Source organism: Zootoca vivipara, chromosome 8 (genome assembly GCF_963506605.1).
Source record: "Zootoca vivipara chromosome 8, rZooViv1.1, whole genome shotgun sequence".
In the NCBI taxonomy this organism is placed as follows: domain Eukaryota; kingdom Metazoa; phylum Chordata; class Lepidosauria; order Squamata; family Lacertidae; genus Zootoca; species Zootoca vivipara.
This window is the reverse complement of record NC_083283.1, coordinates 66,426,780-66,448,083: the sequence shown is the minus strand read 5'-3', so window position 1 is coordinate 66,448,083 and position 21,304 is coordinate 66,426,780. Positions and strand designations below refer to the sequence as shown.

Here is a 21,304-nt window from a genome sequence, read left to right as displayed (position 1 = left end):
TAATGTTTAATAGATTATTTTATTTCATTTTTCTGTTGGAAGCCGCCTAGAGTGGCTGGGGAAACCCAGCCAGATGGGCGGGGTATAAATAAATTATTATTATTATTATTATTATTATTATTATTATTATTATTTATTGGGACCCAGGTGGCGCTGTGGTTAAATCACTGAGCCTAGGGCTTGCTGATCAGAAGGTCGGCGGTTCAAATCCCTGTGACGGGGTGAGCTCCCATTGCTTGGTCCCAGCTCCTGCCAACCTAGCAGTTCGAAAGCACGTCAAAATGCAAGTAGATAAATAGGAACCGCTACAGTGGGAAGGTAAACGGCGTTTCCATGCGCTGCTCTGGTTTGCCAGAAGCGGCTTTGTCATGCTGGCCACATGACCTGGAAGCTATACGCCGGCTCCCTCGGCCAATAATGCGAGATGAGCGTGCAACCCCAGAGTCGGTCACGACTGGACCTAATGGTCAGGGGTCCCTTTACCTTTACCTTTACAAGGGTTGCAGAGTACCACATACTTTAAAAACAGTAAGCAAGATGATAAGAATGCAATAGAAAGCATTAAAAGCACAGGAGCAACAGCCATGAAAATCAGTACAATCCAGCAGAATTATAGAAGCAAAATGAAAACGAGTTGTAAAAAAAAATGCTGGGAAGGGCTGGACAACAAAAAACACCAAATAAAGACATCAACACCAAAATACCACCAAAATAGACATCGGATTTGGTGACAGGTGAACTTCTTTGGGGAGGACATTCGAGATGTGAAGTGATACAATAACAGGACCTCTCCTCCCAATCATTATATGCCCCAGTCTAAGTGGTGGAAGGACCCAGAGGAGAACCTCCTGTGGGAAAGGACTGGAGCTCAGACGCAGAGTGACTGCTTCAGATGCAGGACGTCCCGGGTTCAGTTCTTCGGATGCTCAGAGGCATGGCAGGGAGAGACCTGTAGTTCTATGGATGGTCTCTGCTTAAAACCCATGTCAGTGTCTAGAAGGCCAATACTCTGAATAGAATCTATTGCCTCTGAAGAGAATGGGAGTATTCGACCACTTGATGATCCCACAATTTCAATTAAGTTATCTGATTCACATCCTAGTAGCAGGGAATCCTTTGGCTAATTTAGAACCAGAATTCTAAATACAGCTGCAACCTGTATTCCGGTTGGCACAACGATTTGAAATGTGCTGGCCCAAGGCGTGAGATCCCAACATTTTAAAAGTTGCATTCACACAGTATACTGGTGCCTGTTGGATCAAAAATCACCAAAGACTTGGTTCGGTGGTGCCATCTCGAAATCAGGTATGCAAGATTTAGAACTTAGGTCTGTTACTGGCTAGAGCCAACATAAAATTGTTTAAAAAGTAACATAGGTTAATCAGGGCTATGAAGCTCAATCCAATAAACAGGTGAATTAACCGATTAAAACACTTTTAAATTAACTACAGCACATCTCTGACAGGCAGCAGATTTAAAAGAGTAATACACAGAACTATTGATGAAACTAATGATAAAAACCTACAATGGCAAGCAACTTCTTAAAAGAGAAGTTCTCACTTCTCTTATACTGTACACCAGTCAGAGTAGAATGACTTTGCTACAACACATATGCAACAGTCTAAAACCAAGAATCCCCACACATCTCGTTTCAGAAATATTGATTTACACATGCAGTTTTAAAATAGAAAGATCTATGGACTCAAATATGGGAAGGATTCACATTTCTTTTTAGTCTCAATTTTAAGAATATCTGTTGTCTTACTGTTTTATACCTATTAAAAATGATTGTAACACAATCAACACAGGTCAGCCAGCCACCTTGCTTTCTTATGCCAAGTGATCTGTGTTTTGGTATCACCTCTGATAAATATTTCATTGTTGTAATCCAGATGCTACTGGATTACACCTCTCATCATTTCTTCTCATTGGCTGTTCCAGTGTTAGAAACTCAGGTATATAAGCTAGGCGCCATATGGCTCCTTAAACTAGGGTTACAGTTGCCAAAATGGAATGCCATGGTTGCCATTTTGGAGCCAGGCGGCTTGAAAGTTGTATTTTTCAATACAACTTTTTGGTTCCCGAGTTTCATCCTGATTGTACAGACAAAATATAATGGATATAATTCTACAGGATGTGTTGCTAGTGTGTGAAAACAGTAAAGATCTAAGAATCTCCCGACATGCACCTCCAGATGGTGGAGACGTCAGGCGCCATCCTGGCAATCTTCACTTGGTCACAAGTGGCCAATAGTTAGGTGCAAAATGTGCCTGGCATATTTTGAACTCTGGGCCATTCTGGCTGGGACAGATGGGACTTGTAGTCTCCAACATCTGGAGGGCACCGTATTGGTGACCACAATGGGCACTCTGTGTAGAGCCAGCGAGGTACTCCTGAGAAATAATTAGATGTTGTCCAAAAAGAGTTTTTTTAGACTGCGTATGCTATTTTCTCAAGGTATCAAAACTCTCTAAACTAAGACCATGGCATGCATATTAAACAACAGCTGTAGGTGAAACAGAAGTCTTAACATGATTTCTAGGAAATGATCAAATTAATCTCTAAGGGAAAGGAGTTCCACAGCTATGCAACAGAAGCAGCAGGAACAAAAAATAATGTTCTTTCCTGTTCATACTTGGCAGGTTACTCAAGAGGTCATTCTTGCCTGACTCTACGGATATAATGGGACATAAAGGAAAAAGCAGAAGAAACAAGAGGAGGAGGAGGAGGAGAAGCAGCAGAAGTTCAGATCAACGAATTAAACCTATGATGAAAACACGGCACATACACAGGAAAATACAACCCCATCAAATAAAACTGCGTAATTAAAAACTGAGACGCAGAAAGTGATAATAATCAAATCACTGAATAAAGTGGAGATAGGTGAGAAAGTACAGCCTTTGAGGGGAGGGGGAAGGGGAGATGGTTTATCAAATCAGGAGGAAGGTTTCACACAGATCCCTGAAGAGCTCCTGGGGGAGGGAAAATATCAAGGGTGACTTGCCAGCCCCAAAGGATGGTTCAGTGCCAATGATGGAAGCACAATCTGGAATGATCTTAGAAGAAAAAAGCAACCAAGACTCCTGTAGCAGGCGCAATGCTGGTAGGAGTGAAACAATGCAATGATATAATACTGAAGAAGGATGTGGAATGTATGGAATGGGAACCCTGCGTGAAATTTGGAATCATCTCAGAAGTGACCATGCCGCCTGCAGTACTATTGAAAAAAGAATGGAAATATAGGAAATGGAAAATTATAATCTTTCTAACTGACCAGGACAGAAGACCATTGCAAGAGGAAAGGGAATTGGAAAACATGGATACTTTTGGGGGGTGGGTGTTGTTGTTTAGTCGTTTCCGACTCTTCGTGACCCCATGGACCAGAGCACGCCAGGCACTCCTGTCTTCCACTGCCTCCCGCAGTTTGGTCAGACTCATGTTCGTAGCTTCGAGAACACTGTCCAACCATCTCATCCTCTGTCGTCCCCTTCTCCTTGTGCCCTCCATCTTTCCCAACATCAGGGTCTTTTCCAGGGAGTCTTCTCTTCTCATGAGGTGGCCAAAGTATTGGAGCCTCAGCTTCAGGATCTGTCCTTCCAGTGAGCACTCAGGGCTGATTTCCTTCAGAATGGATAGGTTTGATCTTCTTGTCTACATAATTCAGAATTAATGATGGATACTGTCCTATTATATAAACACAGCGAAGAATCTCGTGAGGAATAAATAAAAAGGACTGAACGTTGGTTTTTTTAAAATAATAATAATAATAATAATAATCTGGAGTTGTGAGGTTGGATTGGAGGAAGAGTAAGGCTGGTTCTTATAATGAAAATTGGAGAACCACTTCTGGACCTCTTGGAATGAAAGGAAAAAGAACGAACCAGAGATGCCAGGACTGAGCATTGGGAAAACATCAGCTAGCAGAGGGAGGAATAACTGGACACCACTGGATTGAACATTGGGTTATTGTGAGAACTCTTGCAGCTTCAACTGACAGAAGGATACTTGGAAGACACTTTTACTTATATCTCTTCCTTTTTTCTTTATTCTGTTATCTCTTTGCTTGCTTGCTCTTCTTTTCACTCTCCTCCTTTCTTCTTTTGTTTTTTTACTGTATGTTGAAAGGTCTCAATAAAATTGTAGTAAAAATTATTTAAAAATATAATAAAAATATAATAAAAAGCAGGCAAAATCAAAATTAAGCCACACCTGACTAGTAACAGATTCGACTATAAATACCACACCATAAATGTCTGCTTTAATAATAAAACCCTCCTGAACAGTGGCTCCGCAGATCTTTAACCAGAACATCTAAAGGCAGGAATATAACCTAAGAGAAAATTTCCATGTTACATTATCAGCTGTCAGAATCACTGGCACTCCTTTTAATCTGCACCATAAATGTAGCACCCACAGTGCTAACAGATGGGTCTTGTTCATGGTTAAATTCTTGTCATTTCAAAGCATGAATGTTAACTACAGACGAGGTCACTGGACATTGTAGTTACTGTACTCCCTCTTCCCAAGGAACCTCTATAACTGTAATTCCGTGAGGGAGACTAGTAAAGATGGCCTGGAAACGATGCCTTATGAGGAACGGCTTAGGGAGCTGGGTATGTTTAGCCTGGAGAAGAGAAGGTTAAGGGGTGATATGATAGCCATGTTCAAATATATGAAAGGATGTCATATAGAGGAGGGAGAAAGGTTGTTTTCTGCTGCTCCAGAGAAGCGGACACGGAGCAATGGATTCAAGCTACAAGAAAGAAGATTCCACCTAAACATTAGGAAGAACTTCCTGACAGTAAGAGCTGTTCGGCAGTGGAATTTGCTACCAAGGAGTGTGGTGGAGTCTCCTTCTTTGGAGGTCTTTAAGCAGAGGCTTGACAGGCATATGTCAAGAATGCTTTGATGGTGTTTCCTGCTTGGCAGGGGGTTGGACTGGATGGCCCTTGTGGTCTCTTCCAACTCTATGATTCTATGATTCTAAGATTTAGCAACATCCTCACTAAACTACAACTCCCAGGATTCTTTTGGGGCGGAAATGATGACAGTGAAACAAATATACACTCACTACCCTGTTTCTCATATTTTAAGACATACCCATAAAATAAGCCATAGCAGGATTTTTAAGCATTCAAGGAATATAAGCCATACCCCGAAAATAAGACATAGTGATAGGTGCAGCAGCAATGCCAGCCGCAGCAGGAGGAGGAGGAAAAAAATAAGACATCCCTTGAAAATAAGCCATAGTGTGTTTTTTTGAGGAAAAAATAAATATAAGACATGTCTTATAATATGAGAAACACGGTATAAATTCATAGTGGGGATTGTTGTTGTTGTTGTTGTTGTTGTTTTGTCCCAGTGCTTTAGATGTAGCATTTTCAAAGAGGATTAAGAAGCATACCGGTAAGTGTTCTTTGCACTTGCAACAAAGGGTCTGAATTGGTCCTGAGTTATTATGACTAATCTTGTATGCATTAGAGTGGATCCAAATTATTTTTTGCACTACAAAGTCTTAGTATTTCAACAACCCCATTATACTCAAGTTTAGGATTCTTCCCTTTTCCAGGGCTAAACTCAACAGAGTGGCTGGGGAAACCCAGCCAGATGGGCGGGGTATAAATAATAAATTATTGTTGTTGTTATTATTACAGTATTAACAGCTGATGCACCAAGATTCAGGTGCAAGCAAAAGTGGCCTGCACCTTTGCTTTCTGCCACCTTGAAGTCTATGGCTTGAGAAGATCGGGGCAAACTGCTTTCCTCATCTGAAAGCAGTGGGTGGGGGACAGTACTGTTTGCAAAGAAAAAAAACACCCAACAATATAATGAAAACCCATGAGGCATGTAACAGCTTAGTTGCAGATGTTTCAAACCTTAAGTCTTGATTGTTTAAAATGTGTCTAGGTTTTCCCTTCACAATTTAATTTCCTGGCAAATGTTTAAACTCACTTTCGACCTGCATGTCAAACATTGCAGGCATCCTGCTGCAAATGATTTTATGGAAATAGTACACTTTTATATGCCAATTCTGACCAAAATTAAACCAGGCAAAATGGAAATAATTCTGCTGGATAGGTGGGGATTACACGTGGTGCCTTTGTTTACGAACAGAGTAGCAGGATAAAAATAGACATCAGAATATTGTGAACAACATGTCTTTGGGCCTCTATGCACAGTGGAAAGAACATGAAGGGTGTGTCTAAAATAAGAAAACAGCCTCTTTTAGAGGTAAAACAAAAAATATCCCCCAACTTTAAACAAATGACAGCCTGCTTGAGCTGGTATTTGCATACACCCCGAAAAACTTCAAGATAGTTCAGCAATTCAATCTATTCATGTTTACAGTTTATTGCTCTGCTCAGTAGAAGGATAAAACAAACTGCTCTGTTGCTTATCTATTCCCAGTTCTCACAGTTCATTCTTCATGAATATTAAAGGATTTCTTTGCTCCATACTCTAAATCTTAAATGCAAATCACCAAGTGCTTGCTTGTAATTTATCATATGATAAACTCTGAACTTTGCAATACATTTCTATTATCAATAATCAAGTCAAGAAGCAACATAACACAGAACCACCCAAGTTCTATAACCTAAAAGCTAGGAAACCCAAAAAACCCAGCAGAATAAAAATGGTAAATGGTCATGGGTAAAAAGATTCCTGCTTTGCAGAGGATTGGACTAGATGACCCTTGTGGTCCCTTCCAACTCTATGCTTCTGTGAGTCTGTGAAAAAGCACATCAAAGCATGGGTGCCAGCCCTAAGGAGGCCCTTCGTTTCACTCTAGCAGTTGCCTTTATAGCAAGCAGAAACAATGAGGGAACGCATGAAGTCATTCCCAGATTCTAAAACTGTCCAAAGCTTGAGCATTTTATGGGACAAACAGAAATACTGCAACATGTTCATGGAAAAAAATATTTCAAGCAGGAAGACAAGAGCTCAAAAAACCAGATTAAGGAAAAATTCTGTAACCACAATTTTTAGCTTTCCTTTTACTTGCTTTTAGGGCCTTACATGCATTCATTAAACACAGCCTTAAATATTGAACGGGCTTTTGAAAGAACAATTCTTATGAATCTCAAAACCTCTGGATGAGAATTGAGGCACAGTTATGCAGTATTTAAAATATATACCACCGGCATGAGAATGCAGTTTAACTGTTTATAAGCTTATAAATCCATGCAATTCTTTCCTCAATTATACTTTTATTCATCCTTTACATAAAAGCACAGTTCTATCTAACGGTCTTATAAAATCCCCCATCACTGCAAAACTGTAGAGACATCGACTGAATAGGAGGAGGAAGGGGTGAGTGGGAATAAGAATTAGCAGGATCTAGCTAACATGAAATTCCCTGTAACATGGGATTCCTTTATATATTCAGTCCCTGACATGGTACAGTCTTCCCACGCGATGGTACTACATTGAATCGTCTATACCTGCTTTGGTTTGAAATAAACTCTACATCAAACACATGAACCTCAGGAGAAGCTTTACCATCACAAAAAGGTTTCATGTGGGGTATGCTTTTGATTAGATTAGTGCAAGAGAAGACTGTACCACATTCAAACAAATCAATAACCTTACAGAGTTTTTAAAAAACAAAAACAACAAAAACAAAGGCAAAGCCATCCATGAAAAGTGAGCAAATGGAATTCAATTCTAGCACCTTAACTATAGCTCCAAATCACCAATTGCAGCAATACAGTGCAATAGCAGAAAAGGGTAATCAAACCAATGCACCTTTACATTGACCATGGCAACTGTGAAAGTTGAGAGCACCCTAACTATTAGCATTCACCAACATCTGGCCGATTATATCTTTCTGTAGGCTGGACACCATAAAATCAGAAGTACTGTAATGTTTTTTTAGACAGTATATTTATGTGCTCAAGAATCCTTCATCTGACACCTCATGAGTATGTGGTTGCCCAGGAACATCATTTGTGGCAGGCTTACAATTTGGGGGTCAATTTGTTTTTGCTTGCTTGTTTTATCGTTCTTGTTCTTTCTTTTTCTATCAGATCACAAAAACAATTTCTAGAAGGAAATCTCTGCACTTTTCTTATTGGACACAGAAATGTAAGTTTCTAACAATTAATATTTTTTAAAGAATAATGTTTTTCTGCTGGAAGTGGGAACTGTTACCCAAAACTATTACTGTGAGCGGGCGGGATGACACTTGGAAAACCCGTAGATACATAAAGATAAATAGCATCTGTTTTGACATGTTCCTGCCTTGCTTGCGCCACAGAGCAGTGGAGGAAAGTCATATGGATCTATCTCATGATCATGAAGTATGGGTAAAAGGTCATCAGCTGATTATTAAGGACAAGGGGGAAAGACAACAAGCACAGTTAAGTCTGGAACATAAAATGGGTTGGATACAGACTTTGCTCCTGCCAGCAAGAATATCTCCTCTGGGGATGCTTATGCCAGTGGAAGGGATACTTTTTCCAATCACCCCTGCCCTCTCTGCAGCCCTGGCTTCACCAGCCACACTGTTCCAGAGGATTGGGAGGCTATCCAGATCTGTATGGGAGTGATGCTAGAGGTTGCAAGGGGGAAAGGAATCAGCAAAACTCTGCTGGATTGAAAACCTTCTGTAGATAGTAGGAGTCTTTTCATACGCCAGCAGTGAAGTCTATATCCATTCCCAAAGAAAGCAGCAATCTGAGTTATTCTATTAAAATCCCACAAACAAATAATTACCAATAATTTTCTGGAGGAGGTATGTGTCTCCCCCCCTTCCCCGAGCTTTAGGGAATCCAAACTATCAATTCGAGAGACAACAAACAATGCAACTTTTGCAATACAACTACATACCACAGGCCAATCCGTTCAAAATACTAAAATTCATTCAGTAGCACCTTAAAGACCAACTAAGTTTTTATTTTGGTATGAGCTTTCGTGTGCATGCACACTTCTTCAGAGCATGCACACGAAAGCTCATACCAAAATAAAAACTTAGTTGGTCTTTAAGGTGCTACTGAAGGAATTTTTCTATTTTGCTTCGACTCAGACCAACACGTCTACCTACCTGTTCAAAATACTATTACTGTCATTACTGCTAACATTATCATTTGCTTGCCCAGGCAATTCAAATATTTTAGTTAATAAGGAGGCAACATCTAAGGATACAGGGGATCTCCAATTCAGCCAGCTGACTCCCAGCTAAGCCAGGGTTAAGTCCCTAACCCCAGCTCAGCCGAATAAATGCCGGTGCAATTTGCTCAGCTAAGCTCAGCCTTATGCTGGCTGAGTCAAGGCCAGTGTAAGCCCTAAAAAGGGGACATTCTGGGGGTGTGGTTGGGCAGAACTACAGAGGGAGAACTTGGGCTGCATCCTAAGCTTGTTCAGCTCAGTCACACCACCTGGAAACCTGGTAGGATACTACAGTATTTTTAATGCCAGGCTTAGGTACAGCAGCAGCAGCCCCCGTGCTGAATGGGTTTTGGATCCGGTGCACTTTATGCTGGCTTAATTTATACCATCTTGCTTTACTCCAGCTGTCCAGTGTTCTGTGGCAGCTGTTACAATTGTTTGATGAAGGGTTTAGGGTTTTTATTGCTGTGCATTATACGATTTTTGTTTTATTTTATGCATTATATAGATGAAGGGCAGGTGATAATTTTTTTCAAAGAAATGACTAAATATTCTAATATAGTGTTACTGATGGTTAAGTAGCTTGGGGTCCTTCTTCCTTTGCATATTATTCTATTTCCAATGTCAAGGCCAGCGACAGATTCCCATTTAAAACAACGATCCATTCAAATACCATGAGCAGCTTTCCTCACTTGTAAAAGTGATCCGGCGTCGAAAAGTTGGCAGGACCAGGTTTTGCTTTTCATTCCAGAAGCTCAGAAACGTTGTTGCCTTGGTTTCATTCAGTCTAATTCTCAGGCTGCCTTTTTTTTACCCATCAGACTGTTTAAGCAGCCAGATTGCAAACCAGCAAAACATAAAAAGTAGGAAGTAATCAGAGTCGCTGCTTTCCATCTTTGCTTCATTCCATGAGCAGAATTTTTTATTCACTCACACCACAACTGCATCCAAAGTTAACAAATTTTTTTTAAAAAAAAAAGCAGAACACAACAGCTGGCGATATTCCCTTACACTTTTCCAGTACGTCACTATGGTATGGATTAATTTAAAGAAGTTAAAAGTGTAGTTGTGGCGTTTATATGCCACATTCTACATTTGGTCAGCCCTGTTGCTAAAGGACAATCCACTTCACCACCACTGTCCCATAGCTCATCCTTGGTCAGCCTGATGCCATCCAGTTGCTTTGGATGACAACTCCCTTTGGCATGGGCTAGCCAGGATCGATCTGAGTTGTAGCCCAAAACATCTGGACTCCTTTGATTATTTAATTTCCATATTCAAAAACATTTCTAAGTGACGGACAATTGACTGAAGCAGCAACAGACTTAACTTAAAACAAAATATTACAAAAATACACAGTTACATTTACAAATGTGACACTAATACAAAGTTACTAAAATATATCAATCAGTATCGATTCACTTCCCTTCTTGACATACCCTTCACCTCAGCCTCTGGGTTCTTAAGTCTCTAACTCTGGACTTGCTTTTTACAGGCGGACCCAAGGTGGATGGTGTTTCCTCAGGCTGCCAACAGGTGCGTCCCATTCAGCTGCTCTCCCCACACCCAGTTTCCCAGAGGGTCCAGAGGATGGGGAAAGGCTCCCCCTCCACTCACAACTCTTTCTTCACCATCAATCTTCCTCCTCTAGCTCCTATACCCAGTAGGTATAGGGTTGCAACCTTAAGCATTTAATGATCCACTGGTTTCTTATATTCCCTAAGGCAGAGGTTTTCAATCTGTGTGCCTTGGCACCCTTGGTTGATTGGGTCAGACGTAATTGGTCAGAAGAAGGGCTCTCCTTCTCTCTCTCCCTCTTCACGTCAACTGTACTGCCTGCATATCTGCAAATCTTTCTGTCTTGATCTGCCTGTCTCTTTTCTCCGGTCTGGCCTGAGTCCTGCTGCTCCCACTTAAATGCACACCAAAAACTGCACCAGAAAGGGGGTGGTTGTGGGCCAGAATGGGGGGCAAAGCGAGGTGGGACTGGTGCAGAACAAGGGAATCCCTGCTTAAACACGTGCTGTAATGGAACCCCAGTATACATGGCTCCCACACGGTCAAGGACATCAGCGTGGACTCAGAAAGGTTGAAAACCACTGCCCTAAGGTAAGAACTGCATGTTAAACTATCAAACATGTTTGTTGCTTGTATAGGCTATTTTGTTTTTTAATGTTTGATGTTTTGTTGTGTTTTTATATATGTTGTAAGCTGCCCAGAGTAGCTTGGGAAAGCCAGCAAGATGGGCGGGGTATAAATTAAAACATCAACTACTACTACTACTACTACTACTACTACTACCATTATGATTATTATGATTATTAATTATCCTAAATTTCCAATTTCCTCACACCAAGCTCTTTCTGGTCTCAAAGTCTGGTTAGGGGGAAACAATTTAAAAAACCCAGCCCTGTGTGGAAGCCAATTCCCAGGGAGATTTAACATTACAAGGGGGTAAGAATGTGTTTGCTTTGTAATACGTAATTCTGCCCTCAGGTGCAACTAATTTTCCTTGCATCATAGACTATAACTACACACTGCAAACCTTTTTATTTAAAATTTTGTAATTGTCACACTGGGTATCCTGTTAGACTGGTTAACTGTTAGTTACTCTATATAAACTTCTTCTGAGTCATAATCCATCCATAGGGCTCAGAGTGGATAACTACCATAGAACAAGGATTTAAATATTGTACCACACACATTGAGATACATTTGATGTAAAATCCAGAGTTCCTGTAGTTTGCAATTTGTTAAAAAGAAAAGAAAAGAAAAGATGTTTGAATAATAGCAACTGCGTTTTGAGAAGTGGGGGAAACTCAGAAAGTGCTTATCTTTCCTGACTTTGACATACAGGTTTTCAACATATTAAAGGCACCGCACACAAACCGGCAACTTGGCTATGTCACTCTCAGTAAAATCCCCCAAATTTCGGTTTCCAATTGCAATGTTTCTGCCATCAACATAAAGACAATTATGAGAAAGATTGTCAACAGAAAGTCATTTGGTATATATTACTGCACAAGGAAGGTAGCTTGAAAACTTAAAAAAACTGTTCCCCATGTCAGCTATGTGTTGGTCAAATGTGTTATTTCTGTATGACCATTTATCTATGACTTACACGGTATGTTATTGCCCTGTAATGTGACTAGCCTTAGAAGATGTTCTGAATCAGAGATGAAAAACTCTCCCCACCCCTTAAGATCGAATAGCAGTACAATTGTTTTCAAGGGAACCACTAGTTTAAGAAGGGTCTTTATTACATGTGCATCTCCTCTGAGAGTAATTTCCCCTCCCAAATTACACCCACAAAGGGGGAATGTGGCAGGGAGGGAGTAAGCTTTGATCAGAAACTGACAGTAAATAAATTTCTCATGTGAATAGCTTGGCTGAAATTGTTTCGGCCTTCACTGTTTGATTATTAACAATTCCGAGCAGGCAGATTTCTAAACATTTGTTTTTTGGAGTTGTCAGAGCGGCAGCCTGAAAACTCTTTTCCCCTTCAAAGCTGCCGACATGGCCACTGATGTGTTGGGTGGGAGGCAGGAGTCTTGGCTGCCACTGCTAAGCAAGAAGCTATGGAAGGCACCAAGTCCTCACTGGACAGCACTGAGAGGCAGATAGGGATGGAGGAGAAACCTGTTTCAAATGGATTCATATATAAAGGTTGGCACTTCCAACCTGATCAGGCTTTGACTGCATCAGACTGCCTCTTCCACTGAGCACCTGCTTATGTCTGAGGTGCTCATGCATTTTCCTTTTGGGGTGTGTGTGAGAGAGGGAGAGGGAGAGGGAGAGAAAGTCCAGCTAATTCTACGCAAAATTGTATGCAAAAAAATACAAACTTTATACATACCCAAGAGCTGATTCCTATACTTTCTGCAGCATAATTTTATTAGTATACATGAGTGTTAGTATTTTTATACAGATTTTATACACTGTTGTATGCACCTGTTTATATGCTAGTTACTTTAGGAAACCCTAAAGGGAATGCATGTATAATAGGAAACATGCATGATGTTGGCATCCATCTGTCTCAAGAGACAATGGAGTGTGCCTCCGGGGGTGAAAATGAGTATAATTCTCTGCACCCTGAGCCCCTCATCCGTCATCCCAGAGGATCTCACCATAAGATTGTCCCCTTAGTGGAGAATAGGGGGGGGGGGAATTCTATCATTGCTCTAGTCTAAAGCATTTCTATTCCTTCATTCATGGACACCAGTTAAATATTATTATTTGTCTCACAGGTACACCTACATTACAAATGTAAACTATTGTCCATATGGGATTCTCCTAAGAGAAAAGCTAGTTTCTGGAGACTGCTGAAAATGTTTTTTTATCCTTAGCCCATTGGGGGAGTTATAATAGTTAAAACAGATCTGAAACTGTTTTAAAATATATATTGTATACACTGCCAGTCTTTTACAGCTAGCTTAATGTATACAACTGCAGAAACCTGAATCAATCTTAAGAGTCACAACTTTGGTACTCTATTCAGCTAGTATGCTTAAATGTTCTTAACTAATACTGAAGCATTTGCCAATGGACTAGAGTCGATATGAGCTGAAACAAGTATTTCAAATAATTCAAATCACCTAGCCTTGATCCAGAGATATGTGTACTGTCTGTACACTACTTTCTGAATGCTGCCATATAGGTCTAGTCTCTGAAACTTTTGGCATTTAAAAAAAAAACCTGAACTCTTCAGATTCAGTGAAAATGAAGTTGTCTTGAACCATAGGTTGGATTCTGACTAACAGTGAAATCCTATACATGTCCATTCAGAAGTAAGTCTAGTTGGATGGCAATGACTCCCAAGTGAGGTTAGGATCACAGTCAAATAATTAATTCAACTTGGAAAAGTTGTCAAACTGTGTACACTTTCAGGAACCGAGTTCTAAAAATCAAATTGTTAATGAAATCAAAAGACAAATCCCTAATCCATCACCAACATCATTCTGCATTTGCCAAGTATTCCTATATGCTATTCCTGTTGTGGAGAAGATTTACAACTTCGTGAACCTCCATCTGTCATATTGTTATACACGGAATGAAAAACACTGTCCCAGAACTGCTCTCAGAAATATGTGTGCTGTGTTGCCAGTAAGCTCAACTCCCTTCTAACGGATACGGTATTTATTGCTGTTTGGCCACAGACCTCCAGAACCAGCATTTGCTGCATGGAGATATGAAGTGAAGCATAAACTTTCTTTCCCCATTTGTCTGAGAAAAGGAGGATATGTAGAACAGTTCAGGTCCCAGCTTGCAGAAAACAAAAGGAGGAATTTGTCGCTCGGGTTCAGTGTTTGATTGGTAAATGCCTACAAATAATTAGCAGACACTTTATGCCTGGGTGGTTAGATGCTCCTCTGTCCACTTTTCCTCGTGTTAAATAATCTGCCTGAAAACAAGTATTTGCTTTCAAGAGTCGCTTGCATTAAGCTGGAATCAATTGTTTTGAAGCAGCATGCATACCCTTGTTCCCATTGCAAACGAAACACTTTCTTCTTCAATGAGAAAGGTTCATTGCCTGGTCAAATACACCAGGATGAACCCACTACAAGCAATGTGTTTTCCAACCACTGAGATGAATTCAAGACAAAAAAACAATATGCAAGCAGCCCTCTTTATGCCTTTTGAAACAAGACCTCAGGCCTACGTCTCCTCTGCTGTATGCCAGTGTTAAACCTATTAGAGTCCTAATCATACCTGACAGTTATCTTTAAACCTTATACAATTCACCTCTGAAAGAAAAGGTGATAATAATAAACAATAATAGTATCATTCTGTTATTTCTGTACTGCTTTAGTTGCTCCTATTACATTTAGTAGCTCACCTTGAGATATGTACGCGGAAGGCGATTAATAAATAATGATAAGAGGAAGATAACGCAGCAAAGGCACCTGTATTTTCTTGAATTGTTGAAACACTTTCAAATGCATTGCAAGACTGCTCAACTTCAGATACAGGGTTCAAATGAAGAGTGTATTAAAATATATATTCAAGTCTTTAAACTCAGCAGTCCCACACATTGTGTGTGTGTGTGTGTGTGTGTACGCGCGCGCGCACTTGTGTGCAATTATCTAGCTACAATCTAAGATGGGGAAAAAGAAGAGGGGGGGAACTGATGTTACAGCTGCCGTTTCTGAAGGGTTTCTGGTACTCTGTGACCACTGACATTTAGGAGACTGGAACTGCGTGCGTCAGTGACTAGAAAGCACAACAGAAAGTTGGAGAGCACATTAGGCAGCCAGTCAACTGGAACAAAAAGAGAACTACAGTTTAGTAACAGCGGAATAAAAGCATGTAAAAACAGGCCAAACATAAAAGTCAGCAGGATCAGCATATGACTCTAAAAGGCACTTTTCCATCAGAGAGCTTCTCTCTCCCTCGCCCCCCCCACACCCATAAGCACATCCAAGCACAACCGTTGCTTATAAAAATGCATGTCTTTGTTAAAAGCCTAATTCCCTTTGATCAGAATGATCCCCAACATGGTGCCCTCCAGATGTTTTTTGGACCACAAAATGTGGCAGCCAGAATAGACAGTTTACTCACTGGAGCTGAAAAAATGGGATTGTGTGCCACAAGCCTTTAAAGCTCTGCACTGGTAGCCAGTTTGCTACTGCACCCAGTTCTATATAAAGCCCTACACAGTGGGGGGGACGGGACTGTTTGAATGGAGTACCTCTCCATTTCCTGCTGGTCTGGGGGAGAGGATCTGCTTGTAGCTCCATTGATAGCTGTAGTTTACTGACTGGCAGAGCAGGTCCCTTTCTACTATGGACCTCCCACCGGATGTGGAACTCCCTCCCATTGGAGATGCACCTGTCCCCAACATTACCTAAGTTAAAACACATTACTGTTTGTTTTTTCTTCAAGGCTTTGGAGATGGCCAATTTAAGAACTGGGCTTCCCCACCCCGACCTCGCTCCCAGGCTGCAACTTATAGTATCTATTGGTTCTGTGCCTTTTGCGTGATATTGCTGTGGTGCCAATAAATTGTTAATATCAATAAACTGTTTGTGTGCTGCTGCCCTGGGAACCTTCGGACTGAACTGCAAAGGTTATGAATAATATATAAAGAATACAACTCGCATCAGCTGCAGCCACCATGGCCAATGATCAGGGATCATGGGAATTGTGGTCCGAGACATCTGAAACAGACTGAGGGAAACCAAGGCATGGCTTCCAATGGGCTGCAGGAGCTTCCTGTGCTCTATCGGAAGCCACAGAAGTTGCGTCGGATACTCGGCTTCCGAAAAACGTTCGCAAAACGGAAAACTCATTTCCTGCTGTGCGGCATTATGAAGCCAATTTGTTCAGGAGCCAAGCTGTTTGAGAACCAAGGTACCACTGTACTATCTTCAAGTGGTTTACTAGTCACACTTTCTTCCCAGGAAACCTTGGAAGCAGTGATGTGGGATTTCTGGAAAACTTCTGAATTGGATTTGTTTTACCCACTGTACATAAATATATAGGAAATCTTCTGGTGTTCTGGAGAATAATCTAATTTAGCAAGTGGAAGCTGCCAGACTTGTCTGAAAATCATACATTGTTCCTAACGAAACATACAAAACTGAAAATTTTCTATGGAAAAGCCCCACATCACTGTTAGGAAACTGCAGTTTGAAAGGATCTTTAACATTCTCAGCACCTTCATCAACCTACAATTCCCAGGATTATTTTTTTTGGGGGGGGAGGACCGGGGACCGTAAATTCCTGTAGATATATCTCCTCAACGTGCCAAAATTCTATTCCAAAGACAGAATAGATGGTGGCTCTGGACACAGTATAGATGTTGGCTTTGTTGCTTAACTTATTCCATCAAGTTGTTGCTTGGTAAAAGAACTTTGCATTCACCAAAGTGCTACAAACAGCAAACAAGTGGTGCCTCCACCAAAATCTGTAGAGGGCTGTTCCAGCCAATCGATTCCAACTCCTGTTCCAGCATGCCCAGCCCTCATTGGGTTGTCTTTGGGATTCTTCCCACCTGAGTTGTTTGGGAATTTTTAAGTTTACAAGCCTTAGGGCAGGCATCCCCAAACTTCGGCCCTCCAGATGTTTTGGACTACAATTCCCATCTTCCCCGACCACTGGTCCTGTTAGCTCGGGATCATGGGAGTTGTAGGCCAAAACATCTGGAGGGCCGCAGTTTGGGGATGCCTGCCTTAGGGATTCCTGCAAACCAGCTGGCATTGTCCTCTTGTGCATGGATGATGCTATTTAAGGAGCAGTGTTAAAGAACTGAGGTGACTATCAGTAGATAAAAAAGATACCCCAATGAGATCTGAAACCAATAAAAGTAACCAACACTTTCTTGTTTCTGCTTGTGGGTTTCCCATAGGAACCTGGCTTCTCACTGTGTGAAAGGTGTTGGACTCAATAGGCCTTTGTCTGATCTGGCAGGGCTGTTTACTCACTAGTAGGTGTGTTATTAGTAAAGTATTAGGTACTCATGCAGTTATCTTCTAGCTAATATCTTCCAGCTAAGAAATATTCCAAAGACTATGCCATGTAGGCAAAAAACAACCCCCCCCCCCACAATGTAACAGGCTACTAATACAAATGTAGACTTGTTACTTAACTGCATCAATATGCTTAAATGTACTGTATATTCCTGCGTATAAGACTACTTTTTAACCCAGGAAAATCTTCTCAAAAGTTGGGGGTCGTATTTTTTATATGGCGAGTATATCCCAAACTCTATATTTTAACTGGAGAAGTTGGGAGTCGTCTTATACGCCCAGTCGTCTTATACGCCGGAATATACGGGTATTTCTGTGTTGGTTTTAAGGTTACTTCCCCCCCCCCTTTGAACACCTCAAACCCTTAAGAAGAGCCACATGCTGGGCTCTGAAGAGCAGCACTCAGAGAGTTGCCGACATGCAGTATACTCAAGCATCTCCACACTTGAGTTGCAGAGGAAAGCGTCTTCCAAGAAACATACAAGTTTGCCCAAAGGTAATCACCTTTCAGATCAAGTCAGATTCCTAATTCATGAACAGCTTGTCTGCTTTCATCACTTCAAAAGAAAGTCACTCTCTATTATAAGCATATTTGGGGGGTAGGGGGAGGCGGTAGACACTGGAAATTAAAATGAAACTGTCCGGTTGGGAAATGTACATTTACTGAATACAGGGAAAGCTACATATTAGTGCCTTGCACTCCATATTAAGTTTCTACTGTGATTTATGTCTTGTTTGCAAGAGCAATACTGTGGTATTATAACTGGCATGCAAATCATTTGTGTTCTCATGTGCCACCCAGAAAGTGAGTCACATGTTTCTCTTTCCTCTGGTGAATAATAACTAGTTTGGGGTGGAAGGAAGAATAAAAAGAAGAACTGCTCTCTAGGAGAAAAACATTTCCAGAATTTAGAGTTGAGGCATACTAAGTACTGTATAGCCGTTCTGGATACATTTAATTTAAAGGATCCTCTTTATTCCAGAACACATCAACCTTTCTTGAATAAGGGGAGTTTATTTTGAAAGAAGGCATTTATTTCAAAATTAGGGCACAGTCCAACATGCATGTATGTGTATCACTTGATTACTGTGCATCTGATGTTTGGCAGCTAAAGGTGCGAACCAAAGAGAATTGTGTTTGCGGGGATGTGAGGAGACAGCGAAGTGTCCTCTCTGGTGGCCTTTTCACACATAAGGTCAATGTTAGGTTCTACTCTGTTTTAAAATGATTTATATTTCTTTTTTATAATAATAGGAGACATTTGCAGAGCATATATCTTTGTCTCTCTCAACAACAGAAAATGGGGGTCTATACAATTAACATGGCTTGACTTTTTATGAAGCGTTAGTTCATAAACAAAGTATTGCCCACCCTTTGGTCTCAGTCTCATACACAAAAGTTGCCCGTCCTTTCCCTCTGTGTTTCTAGTTTTACTCTGTCTACAACCCCATTGTTTCTACCATGAGGACACCTCACTAGTGTGCAGCCCAACCCATCAGTTGGGAATCACTGGTTTAATCTGATGATGCAAAAAGATGAGACATACTGGTTAACTGATTCATAAAACAATTATGTGCACAGAGATGCTTGTTCGAGATGGGAAAGGATTAGGGTACATTGTTAAAGACAGGTGAAAAGACAGCATATGATCTTCATATGGCAGAGTTCACCCTTCCAGAACACTTCCACTTTCTCTGCCATCGCTAATTTCTATACATAGATTTCAATTTATTTAAGAACCACACTCAGTGACAACAAAAGTCCTACACTTTCCAAGAACTGGTCGTGAAAAAAACCTATTTGCAGATTTCCTAAAAGGTGTTCATTTCTTCTTTCTCCTTCAAAGAACTCTAGAGAATATTTTTTTTAGAAGAAAATAAATAAAAAACTTATTGCGTTATATCCGCTGTTATAAATATATATGTAAATATATCTTTCCTTCTTGTAAAAACTTTACCCATCAATACAAGTGCCACCTGCTTAAACTGACTGCGCACCATATGCAAAGATATCCATGTAGAATTTCATTTTTCTCCCAAATAGAAAGATAAACAATGGAAGTGTTGTGAGGGGTACGTGCAAAGGTTGTGGCAGGTGCGCACACACACACTTGTGCAAGCCATGGTCTAAAATAAACAAGGTGCAGATAATGAGGGTTCCACTGTGCTATGTAGTCATAATACAGTTTCAGTAGCATTTTTCCTCTTCAAGCACAACCAAGAAATAGGCCACACATGACGTGAATTAGCTGCCCCCTCATCATTAGTTTTCCTCTCTCATGCTTAAACTGTGACCTCATTTTACCAGCAAATTTCACACAACCTATGAATGACATCAGCGATTAAACCTTGATTGAAACAAGATGGGGAGTTCTCGGTGTAACCTGAGAGAGAGGAAAGCGCAACACAGTCACCGACAGGCTAGAGAGATTTATGGGAACTTTATCACTGCTGAAACACCTCACTTTTTAAACATCTACTTTTAACATGGCAACTGACTTTTAAAGTCTGGCGCACTGGAGATAGGAATGATGCAGTGTAGGGCCTCTTCTATCGAACACCTGGCAGGTCTATGATAAGCGGTTATCACAATTTGGGCCAGGATAAGCAAATTGCCAGAAACAATTGAGTACCAGAGTCTGTGAATTCTACTGGCGACAACCACGCTTGGAAAACAGCTAGCCAGGCAAGCTAACTTTGACCCCCACTGCAAACACATAGGTAAGGTGTAATATTGAAATAGTGGTAACGAATGCATTTGAAAATGGAAACACAGAGAAAAACATACCCAGCCTCCATTGTCCTGGATCCAGTTGTCCAGGTGCCTGTTCAGGTACTCAGTCATCCACACTGTGATATTGTCCACAAGGGGCGACATCTCCCGGCTGACGCTCTCCACGCACATCATGCCACCGAACTCAAAGAATGCCACAATCCTCCCCCAGTTCACCCCGTCTCGGAAGAGCTCTTCCACAACTGCCGCAAAGCGAGCTCTGGCAGTGACCGGGGTCAAGTGCAGCTGTCCCGACATCTGAGCAAAGTCCCTCCTGTAACGCCGCGAAAACTCATCCCCGGCTTGACGTAAAGTCGTGTGGACAACCTGTGGCACAGGGTGTGGTCCGTCAGCCGGGGCCACATTACTTACAGGCAGCTCGGAAGGATGAGATGCCAGCCTAGCAAGGTTAGGGAAGGTCTCTGCAGCAGCAGGAGGAGGAGGAGGAAGAGAAGAAAGGTCTTCTCTGTCTTCACTGGCAACCCAGTCATATCCTTTCTGCGACAGCTTGTAATGGATGTACCTCTGCACTATCTCTCTTGTGTCGTAACCTCTTATCCCAGTATGAGCCATCATTTATAACAAGGAGTAGGGGAAAGGAGGGGGGGAAGAAATGCAGAAGCTGATGGAGTGTGTCCCCCCTCCAGCCCCCCCAAAAATAAAGCAGCCAGTAATAGTAAGTGCCAGTGTTTATATATAATCCAGTTGTTTTATTCGATGCAGTTCCATTGGTTGAGGTGTGGGGGAGTCCTCAGGGTCTCAAAGGTATTTCCGCCTTCCCAGCGTTTCCCTCCTCAGTTTGTGATGCACGGTGAAAACCGGATTTAAAATGCAGCAAATGCTGTATTCCACATGTAATATTTATTATAAAGCCTATTTGCAGAGGCGTTCCGTCCTCTGTGTTGAAATGCATCTGAAATAAGAAAATCAGATGCTTATTCAAAGTCAGGTGCAT

At 41.2% G+C, this 21,304-nt stretch overlaps 1 protein-coding gene across 5 annotated transcripts in view; it reads right to left on the bottom strand.

Annotated features, from left to right (window-relative positions):
- The window catches only part of BCL2 (BCL2 apoptosis regulator), a 147,133-nt gene that overhangs the window by 124,494 nt on the left and 1,335 nt on the right, over window positions 1–21,304 (bottom strand). For 4 of the 5 annotated variants that reach the window (XR_009558061.1, XR_009558062.1, XR_009558063.1 and 1 more), the window contains exon 2: window positions 20,365–21,262. Coding sequence is in view for 2 of the 5 variants with exons in the window: in XM_035126345.2 (XP_034982236.1) it covers window positions 20,365–20,925 (561 nt within the window). In the remaining 3 variants the exon portion in view is untranslated. Of the gene's footprint in view, window positions 1–8,950; window positions 21,263–21,304 lie in introns of those variants that run through there. The other variant, XM_035126344.2, reaches the window with a different exon arrangement.